Genomic DNA, 10,515 nt, shown 5'->3' with positions numbered 1-10,515 from the left:
TAAAAGAAGTCCACCAGAAAAGTGACATTCACAGATGCAAGAGGACAAGTCAGCGAAGCTTCAACCTTCTTCTCGGTTCCTCATCGAATCCGACATTCGGACGGAATAGTTTCAATTAAAAAGAGATCATTTTGATTTGTTTTCGCTAAAAGGTCAGTTCTTTGTTTCATCTTCACCTGAAAATTTTACAGCCTTGATGGCTCGAAGAAGAATAAAAGGAGAAGACAAAGGGAAAAGGAGCCTCAGACTTGTGCGTCCTGGTTCTCACGGTGGCTTTGGGTTTGGTCCTTCGTCTTCGTCATCGTCTCATTTCCAGTCTCCTCCTTCTTCTTCGCATCGTGATCATCATCATCATCGTCGTTCTGAGAGCTTCGATCACCATAAGAGGACGCCCGGGTCGACATGGGCGTGGCGAGGAACGTCGGCTTCGCATCGCCGGCCATGATCACCACGACCTTCTCCTCGTAGACCGTGGGCGCCGCGACGGGCTTGACGTACAGCTCGACGCCGCTGCCCGTGTCTTCGCCGCCCTCGAGGTACCCGGAGAGCTTCCAGTACGAACAAGCAAGGATAAGGAGCGCCAAGGCAATGAGGCCCAGCATCGCCGCCAGGCCGCCGAAGAGGTACGGCACCGGTGAGTGCCAGGTCAAGTGGTCGCCTCCCCCCGTCACCACCGGCGCGGCCGCCGCCGCCACCGCCGTCGCATTGAAACCCGCCCCAGCCCTCATCCTGGACGTATCCCTCCGTTGTCCACAGAAGAGAGAAGTTGACGGGAGGTGGGAAGAGGGGACGAATATTTATAACAGGAAAAGCGGAGGACTATGTTATCATTAAAGTTGTCATTACATAGCAAACACTTACGTTAATCATAATGAGAGAGAGAGAGAGAGAGGAGTGTGAGGGACGCTTTTGCCTCCATGTCTCCGATTACTTGTGGTTTGGTTTGGTGGGGGGGATGAATGATGGGAAGTGGGCATCATATTCGGAAGGTGACGACATCAACAATTGGAGGGACCAAAGCGAAGGGGACTGCAAGATGTTGGCAAGTCATACATTATAAGATTACTTCATGCATAAGAAGAAAAAATAAAATGTATGAACTCGATATTATAAGTGTTGTAGTAAACAACTTTGAGCCGTGACTCGGTTCGGGTCCGAAAGGCGGGATCTTCCCGATGCGGCCCTCGGGTTTGCCGAGGTGGTCGGCTGCGGTGGTCCGATCAGGACGGGGTCGACCGACTCTACCGAAGGGGACTCCTCGGCTGGGCACGTGCTCCGTCTACAGTCCTGCACATAGGTCGGGTCGGGAGGCTCTCAACCCGACCCCTCCGACGATCGAGTCAGTAGAAGATGGAGGGGGTAGAAAGGAGAAAAGTTTGAGATGTCTCCCTGGAGTGTTCTCTCCTGCGTCCCTTCGGTCCCCCCCTCTTTGATGAACGAGAGGGTATTTATAGGGAAGCTTACTATTGTTTGATGTGCCCGCCTGCAGGAGGCAGGTTGATAGCGTCTGACATGGGCATTGGCGTGACGTGAAGAATCACGCCTGAGTAGGCGTTAATGCGTCTCGGCCGGTGTTCCGGTTCGGTCGATCGAGTACAGTCACATCGATCGAGGCATGAGGCGTCGACTGACGTCAGCCGAGTCTTATCATAATTACTATCGTCATCAATAAGATTACTTAAAGCATACATTTGAGATCTAATCGTATACATATTGATGTGATGAATATTCTCGGTTTATGACATCAGCATTCGGCATCAACTCGAACGGAGCTCTCCTTCTTTTAAGCATTCTTCCGGAGGAGGACGGCATCAGCGATTAGGGCATGTTGCAGGGTGTCATCAAACAGAACCAGACAACGATCATGTGGTCCAGGTTGTCACCTGACGACGACTCATCCCATGAAACACCAAGCACGAGTCTCGGATACTTGGCCACTCCTCTTGCACACAAGACGGACGGACGCTTAACTAAGATCCAACAACGTAACGTATGATCCCCCCCACTCAAAAAGGTGTGGAGTGGAGTGGAGTGGAGTGGATCGGATCCATCGTGGTCGTCGCATTCGGCATCTACGCTGCTCTCACCAACACCCAATTGCCCCAATACATACGACTGTAGGCCTTATGATCTCACGGTAAGTCAACGTGGCAGTGATCTATCTCACTTGAACGGAAGATGATTCGGCGTCGACATGGCCGTCACATCCTGTGGGGAATACCGGAGGGAACGCTTCACCACCTCGAGAAATAGGATCCCAATGCAGAGGCTTTTCCGTGGGAGGGGAATCGGCCACTGTGCTAAGGAATCGACCACACAATGACTCCATTTCTCCACGAAGATAGGACTTGTCGTGATCATGATGCATGATGCATGATGCATGATGCATGATGCATGATGCATGGAGAATAATGTTTGAAGTTTAGAATTTGTGCTCGTTGCTTGCATTTTGATTCCTATCCCTCCCCATTAGAGAGTTTCCTTGTGGCTTGTGCTACTCGGAGATAGCTTTACAAATTGTATATTTTAGTTTTACTACGATCAATATTCTTTCATAATTAAAATATCTAATCTATGATCTAATTAATTTCTTCTTAGATTCAATGTTAAATTAATATTTTATATCTTATTATTAATTTAAATTAAAAGGAAGTCAACATGAGAATTTAATATTTTTTTATGATAGAAAAGGCTATGTTGAAGGTATAATAATAACTCAAATTGTTGACTAATTTAGCTTATTTTATATGTTTTGGATGAAGCTAAATCTTAACATATGAATATGCTTTAAATCGGGCTAATTATAAATAATCCTCTGTAATTAACTATTTTTAGTATTTTGATCCCTATACTTTTCGAAAGTTACATTAAGAACTCTATAAAATATTTAATCTTATTTCTTCGGTGATTTTGACGATGAAAATATAGTACGTGCTCAGTGGTAAACCCTATAATATTTTCGTCAGCAGAGTCAATGACGTGAGAAGAAACGATGTTAAATATTTTACTTTGATAATGTAACTTTTAAAAAATATAAGAATCGAAATACTAAAGTTAACTAATTATAGAATATAATTTATAATTAACCCTCCTAAATCCAACCGGATCAAATCATTTTGGGACCTACACGCTATTGGTGATCCTGTGAAATGAATTATTTGCTTGCTTTCCCTTTGTTCTAGTTTATCCAGAAGAACGACATCGACCTATCATGCATATCTTCCCGCAGCATTTATATTAGAATTGAATTAGTAGAAGCCATTAGGTAGACACTAGGCTTGGGGGCATCGTTGCATCGCGGCTGTGGATGGCGACGCTGTATGCGCTGGGTGTACAGGTGGGTGACGCCCACAGCCAGTCGGCCACCAACGCAGAAGCTACGGTCGCCATCGCCGCACACATCGGTGCCCGAGTGGGCGACGACGTTGGCTCTATATCTGCGCCGCTGCAGCGGCAGTTGTCGTTGCCATCGTCGCACACGGATTGGCGGAGCGGCCAGGCGAAGGCATCGAGCTGCCTCCACAGGACGGACCCGGATAAGAACGTGTTGCACACAAGAGAGTGGTGGTGGTGGTGGTGGTGGCCGCCAGGGGAAGAAGCTTTGTCCTCCACCTCCTGTATGTTACATCATTCTCCACCGCACCACGTAGTGGGTGAAGTAGGTTACTGTTGTGACTTCTCGCACTCACTAGGGTTACTGCAATGAGTTCCTTCCTTTCTTCCCATTCATGCTTTCAACTCTCTGATTTATGTTAGCTGATACCTACACCGTGTTTTCGATTTGCTGGTGCCACATTTCATTTAGGCTAAACAGACACATCCATGCATGAATAAGATCTTCCAGAATAGTAGAGCATGAAAGAGTAGGAAGCATCATCAAGTTGTGATTCTGAGTTATTGTCACTGACCACTATGACCTGTCCATACTGAGAACCTGATGTTGAATGACAAATCAGATAAGGCAGAATATGTTTGGAACTAAATATGATGTCACATCAAGACATGGAATCTAGCAAAGTAAATGGTTAGCTTACATCGGAGTTCATTTAAGAGGACCTTTAGGTAGCCAAGTGAGGAGTATATGATATGATGGGGCATCCAAAACCAAATCTAGCTGCTTTTTCATATGATACTTCAATCATTTATATTATAGTCAATTTCAAAAGATTTTATTGATCACAGCTACAGAGATAAGACCTAAGAGAGTTGAAATAAAATTCAAAAGGGAAAGCAGCATGCATATAAGAATGTTTGTTCCTGAAAGAAGGAGACCATGAACTTACTTATCCTCTTTAAGTCTTTCTTTCATGCTTGACAGGATGATGAACTGATGATTCAACCTGTTTAGCCATTACTTTTAACCATCAAGTTTTGCTCATTTCACTGCTGCTACTTCACTTACAATGCAATTTATCTCTAGGGTTTCCACTAACATGTCTCTTGCTTAAAGACTGCATTGCATTCTTAGGAGTCATTTATTGTTGTTTGTTCGCATCACTGTGAACCAATAAATTCCTAGAAAAATTGGTAAGCCAATTTGCAGGACGATTGCTATACGAATGGGTTGAGTTTTGTTGCCTTAACTTGTATGGGAAGAATTAAATTCTTAGTATCTGTTCTTGCATTAACGACGATAGTCTCATCTTCTTCTCCTCTTCCTCGTTCCCAAGTGCATCCCTAAGCCTTCTCGATGAAGATCTCATCAAATATCTATTTATTTGATATGTGGTGTCATATATATATATATATATATATATATATACTATAGAATGTAGAAAATGATCGGTGTGATAAGATCAAGAGGTAGCTGAATAAAAGAAATTTTCTATCTAATCTATTGATGGATGAAGAATGAAATAAAATAAATTGAATCATGCCTTCCTCTTCTCTTTGGATCCCAATCTGTTTACAGCCCTATAAACTACAGAAGCTCCACTATATTTGGCCAAGTAACCTTTATGTCCTCACTCATATTTGGCTTTCATCATCCAAAATTCACATGATTGTTTTCTTGAATTAAAATACTTTAAAAAAATTATATTCAGATTATAGATTTCGTAGAATTTAGTTTCTTTATTTCGCCAACAACTATTGGTCGGTATCTCCAATTAATTACATCCAAAAATTTTGATGGAGCAATAATGAATCTTAGTGATCCGATCTATATTAACTTCTAACACAACTCGTGCAGCGACCTCTACATCCTTCCTCTCTTGGGGCGGCGGCCATTCCTTGACACAAGAGGGCGTCCTCACAATAAGACTACGCCTGTCGCCGATGATCTCACGATTGACATGAAAATTCCTTCCCACAACAACTATGCATCCGCTGCATTCTTATATCGTCTTATTGCTTGTCTTTCGAGTCCAAATCCTTCTATTCCCGCATGACAATGTCGAGATCTTGCCAGCCATTGACCTTCTGCACTTGGCAACTTCTTTATAGGAACAAGTTGGCACTCGCAGGAGGACTCAAAGAGACGAACCGGTCGTTCTATCCTCCCGTCTCAGTGCAATGACGACGTTGAATCCACTTGACATCCTCTCTCTCCTCATCGACTGATTACAATACTATGGAACAGCATCTGATGGACACACATTCCCACGACAAAATAATCTAGAGAAGTACAATATGATGACACATGAATAGACGCAGAAACCACCGTGAAGCTTCATCACACTGTGCCCGACAAGAACAAGGATCGTCTCTGTCCCCAAAGATACCCAAGTAAACAAGAAACAAATTTGTTTGATGACACACTATTGAAGCTACAGAAAAGCAATCCGCGTCACCACAACATTATTCTTTCGACACTAAGAACGCATGAATGAGGTCAACTCCATTCATTTGGACTTGTCATCAAAAAAATAATCGTTGACTTTGCGAATCCAGAATAAAAAACATGAAGTAATCGAATAATAGGGAAGTCATGCTGAACGCATCCTAATTCACGATAGATTGGGGTTACAAGCAACATAGAATAGAGGCTATATTCTCCATGACCAAACTCCAAATATTTTGTTGCAGGCTCGTCCCTTTCTTTCTCTCCATTAGCTGAGTCAAATCAAGGTCTAGAATTTTCCAATCATATTAATTGCATGCCACATAACTAACGGAGATTATTGTGCTTCTTCTGCATTCTTCCCAAGTCTTTCAAATGAATCCGACAGCAACATAATTGATGAATTTGATACTGCCAACTCTGCAAACATCCCAAGAAAGAAAGCAATCCGTCTCTGTTTTTCTCTTCCAATCATAATATATAACTTTGACCATCGATGTCAATACTTGGTTGGCATAACCTTCGCGTAAAAGAATCAAACACTTGGTCGCTTTCTTTAACTTGAATTAAAACCATCATTCTAGACTTCCCACTCCAAGTTTTCCATCAAAGTCTTGGATCGACCGCGTTTAGCAGGAAGTATTTTTTAAAAGAAATTATTATTATATACGTGACGTTCACACATGAACTTGAACCTAAGACCTTGGATGTCTCAATAAAGACTCGTGCACTGCACTTACCGTTCTAAGCTGGAACAACACTTGTTCTCCTCAAGTTTCAAAGGCGGTGGCCGGAATCCTTCAAAGTCCAAGGTTTTATGGACTGGCTTCCTTACACTTGAAACCATATATGTCAAAGCTACTGTACCGATTTCTAAAACAAACACGCTAGATTCTTGTCCTACTTTGACTTGTTCCTTCTTCTTCTTCTTCTAGCCAACCTCCGTTAAAAGGACGGGAGAACTACTCGGTTGGCTCGGGGGATGCTGCGGTTGGAGTAGATGGAAAGATTCCTCCATCTTCCCTTCTTGGCCACTTCCTTCGTGCTCTTCTGCTGCTTCTCTTTCTTCGCCGGCCACTATGACTTCGGAGTACTAGTTTCGGCGCAGAATTCGACCGTGCCGGTGGACGTCGGCGTGATTCTCCACCTTCGGTCTTTGCCGGGGAAGAGGAGCCGGACGAGCATTTCGATGGCGATAGAAGACTTCTATGCCGTCCATAGCAACTACACCACGAGGGTGATTCTACATGTCAAGGACTCGGAGAACGAAGCCATCGGGGCAGCGGCAGCAGGTAATCAATCCCCTTCCCCAGTATGGCACCACTGATCTCACGGCATATAGCAGATACTTAGGAAAACCCAAGACGGACTGGGGGCTGTGATTGAGATTTCGATTCCATAAAGAAACTTGCATTCGGAATGACAAGCAATCAGCAAAAAATGACTCCAGTCACGTAGTTGTCTATGCTTGCAAGTCAAATTTACCATGTTTGACTTGGACTTGTCAAAGTCGTCGTTCGAATTACTAAAAATAATAAAATACAAATAAGCAAATCGTACCTTCTGGATGTGGCCACTTGGGCTCTGATCCACCGTGTAACGAGGGCCAAATTGCGGAATGAAAGGTGCGTTTTGTCCATTTTTGGCGTGACGTCTAACTCTTTAACTCTTTGCGCTTTGCGGCAGCGGTGGCGATGCTGAAGGACGTCCAAGTGAAGGCCATCATCGGGCCCATGACATCCACGGAGGCCGACTTCGTCATCCAAATCGGCAACAAGACGCAGGTCCCCGTCCTCTCCTTCTCGGCGTCCAGCCCGTCCCTCTCCCCAGCCCACACCCCCTTCTTCGTCCGCACCACCACCAACGATTCCTCCCAGGTCGGCGCCATCGCCGCGGTGACGCAGTACTTCGGCTGGCGCCAGGCGGTCCCCGTCTACGAGGACTCCGAATACGGCGCCGGCATCGTCCCCTTCCTCATCGACGCCCTCCAAGCTGTCGATGCCCGCGTCCCCTACCGCAGCGTCATCCCCACCGAAGCCACCAGTGACGAACTCGACAAGGAGCTGTACAGGCTCATGACCATGCAGACGCGCGTCTTCGTCGTTCACATGCTCCCCGCCCTCGGCGCCCGCCTCTTCCGGCGAGCACACCAGCTGGGCATGATGGACGACGGCTACGTGTGGATCACCACCGATGGGATCACCGACGTCCTCGACCTGCTCGATCAGCGGACGGTCGCCGAGGCAATGCAGGGCGTGATCGGCGTGCGGCCCTACGTGAACCGATCCGAGGAGATCGACGACTTCACGGCCCGGTTCAAGCGGAAGTTTCGGCAGGACAACCCCACACTCGAACCCACCGACCCCACGGTGTTCCAGTTGTGGGCGTACGACACGGCCCGCGCCGTCGCGATGGCCGTCGAAAAGGCGGTATCAGCCCGCACAGCCTTCCAAAGCCTACAGTCCGGGAATAACTCCACCGACTTGGGGCGGCTTGGCGTGAGCCAGACCGGGCCGGCGCTACTGGAAGCCATTATGGGCACCCGATTCCGGGGGTTGGCAGGAGAGTTCCAGCTCGTCGACGGCCAGCTCCAGTCGTCGGCCTTCGAGATCGTCAATGTCAACGGAAAAAGCGGGAGGACGATCGGGTTCTGGATTCAGGGAAACGGGATCTCGAGGGATCTCGAGTCCACAAACGATACGGGCCTGAGGTCCGTCATCTGGCCGGGCGAGCCGAAGGGCGTGCCCAAAGGTTGGGAGATGCCCACCAACGGAAAGAAGCTCCGGATCGCCGTTCCCGTCAAGCACGGATTCGACCAGTTCGTGAAGGTGACTACCGATCCGGCAACCGACAGAACCACCGTCACCGGCTTCTGCATCGACGTCTTCCAGGCCGCCATGGATTCGCTGCCATATGCCGTCCCCTTCGAGTACATCCCCTTCCCCAATTCGTCCGAATCTTACGACAACTTCGTCTACCAAGTTAAACTGAAGGTTGGTTCACTTGCCACACCGCTTGAATAACGATAATAAATGAGATTACCATCGTGTGTGTCTTCCAACTAATTGGGATGGTGAACAGAACTTCGATGCAGTGGTGGGCGACACCACTATCCTTGCCAACCGATCTCAATTCGTGGAGTTCACAATGCCATTCACTGAATCAGGAGTGTCGATGATCGTGCCGGTGGAGGGGGACAAGAGCAAGAACATGTGGATCTTCTTGGAGCCGCTGACCATCGATCTCTGGCTCGGGAGCTTAGCCTTCTTTGTGTTTACTGGGTTCGTGGTCTGGGTGATCGAGCACCGGGAGAACGAGGAGTTTGCTGGGAAACCACTGGAGCAGTTTGGAATCATCTTCTACTTCGCCTTCTCCATTCTCGTCTTTTCGCATAGTATGTCCTCATCGTGATGACCCCTATCGTTACTCCGAGTGGATGATGACAACCAATTCAACTCGTTTGGTCTTGCTCTGTGTTTTTCCAGAGGAGAAGCTGCAGAGCAACCTCACACGGTTCGTGGTGATCATCTGGGTGTTTGTGGTGCTGATACTGACGTCGAGCTACACAGCGAGCCTGACATCGATGCTCACCGTGCAGCAGCTTCAGCCGACGGTGACCGACGTGAACCAGCTTTTGAAATCAGGGGCCTCCATTGGGTACCAAGACGGATCATTCGTGGCTGGTATGCTCAGAAGGATGGGATTTCAAGAGCAAAAGCTCAAAAGCTACAGCACGATTGAGCAGTACGCTGAAGCTTTGTCCAACGGGAGCGCAAACGGAGGGGTCGATGCATTCTTTGATGAGATACCTTATCTCAGGCTCGTCCTATCGCAGTATTGCGATGACTTCGCCATGGTCGGTCCGACCTACAAGACCGACGGTTTCGGCTTCGTAAGTTTCTATACCTCCTTTCTCCTTTGTTGCAGATGAATTCAACATGCATCTGTATCTTTGTGTCCTGTAGGTTTTCCCTAGAGGGTCGCCGCTGGTGTCTGACATTTCCAGGGCTATCCTAAACATAACGGAAGGGGAAAGGATGACAGAGATCGAAAAGGCATGGTTTGGGGATCCGACAAGTTGTCCAAACCAGAGCAACAACTTGGCATCTTCGAGTCTAGCCTTCAGGAGCTTCGGGGGCCTCTTTCTCATCACAGGAGTTGTCTCGGTGCTCGCATTGTTGATCTTCTTAGCAAGATTCATCTACACGGAATGGGATGAGCTACAAGCTGCAGCTGGGCGGCAGAGTTCACTTTGGAAGAAAATGGTTGTACTGCTCAAGTACTATCATGATGTCAACGAGCCTCTGCCTTGCCCTACCTTGAAGAGGGATGACTTTGCTGCTATAGACATTGGGGAAATGAATCAACATACGCAACCCGGAGTTGGTGCAGCGCTGCCTCATCTGGTGGGTTCCTTGAGCCCTGTGAGCATATCCAATCATTCACGGCTCAGTTTTACTTCGCCGGAAGAAGAAATGTCCTCCACGGAACCCAGTAGCCCGTAGAAATGACTGAGGTCCAGGAAGCATGATGATCTTGTTCATGTCCTGCTCCCGTTTGTCTCGTAACCTCATGCTTTTATTGTCACTTGGCATGTAACCATTACTCAGTTGGTGCCACTCAATTGTAAACATACTTGAAGTCCAAGGGGGCATTCTGTTCATAAACTTAACATTTAATAAATACGAAAAGCATCGACGGGTGAGTTGGCCCGATTGATCCTCTGCAATAAA

The 10,515-nt window shown here is 47.0% G+C and overlaps 2 protein-coding genes across 2 annotated transcripts; one reads left to right on the top strand and one right to left on the bottom strand.

The window, feature by feature from the left end:
- Positions 1-109: 109 nt before the first annotated feature.
- On the bottom strand, positions 110-771 carry LOC135606403 (protein GLUTAMINE DUMPER 3-like). Its single transcript, XM_065097424.1, has one exon. It carries the CDS (start codon positions 726-728, stop codon positions 243-245), a length of 486 nt encoding a protein of 161 aa, XP_064953496.1. The 5' UTR covers positions 729-771; the 3' UTR covers positions 110-242.
- A 5,797-nt stretch (positions 772-6,568) lies between these two features.
- Positions 6,569-10,473, top strand: LOC135606941 (glutamate receptor 2.7-like). Its single transcript, XM_065098329.1, has 5 exons — positions 6,569-7,074; positions 7,469-8,775; positions 8,864-9,176; positions 9,268-9,674; positions 9,748-10,473. The coding sequence occupies exons 1-5, from the start codon at positions 6,783-6,785 to the stop codon at positions 10,285-10,287; spliced, it is 2,859 nt and encodes a 952-aa protein (XP_064954401.1). The 5' UTR covers positions 6,569-6,782; the 3' UTR covers positions 10,288-10,473.
- The last annotated feature ends 42 nt before the right edge of the window (positions 10,474-10,515 follow it).

This window comes from Musa acuminata, chromosome BXJ2-3 (assembly GCF_036884655.1).
Source record: "Musa acuminata AAA Group cultivar baxijiao chromosome BXJ2-3, Cavendish_Baxijiao_AAA, whole genome shotgun sequence".
NCBI classification, from domain to species: Eukaryota; Viridiplantae; Streptophyta; class Magnoliopsida; order Zingiberales; family Musaceae; genus Musa; species Musa acuminata.
The sequence above is the reverse complement of the archived record's forward strand: the minus strand, read 5'-3'. Positions and strand labels throughout refer to the sequence as shown.

Bases quoted from the DNA above. Each gene is read 5' to 3' on its own strand.
- LOC135606403 (XM_065097424.1), bottom strand. From the start codon at position 728: ATGAGGGCTGGGGCGGGTTTCAATGCGACGGCGGTGGCGGCGGCGGCC.
- LOC135606941 (XM_065098329.1), top strand. From the start codon at position 6,783: ATGGAAAGATTCCTCCATCTTCCCTTCTTGGCCACTTCCTTCGTGCTC. The intron at 7,075-7,468 runs GTAATCAATCCC...GCTTTGCGGCAG, and splicing joins CATCGGGGCAGCGGCAGCAG to CGGTGGCGATGCTGAAGGAC. The intron at 9,177-9,267 runs GTATGTCCTCAT...GTGTTTTTCCAG, and splicing joins CATTCTCGTCTTTTCGCATA to AGGAGAAGCTGCAGAGCAAC.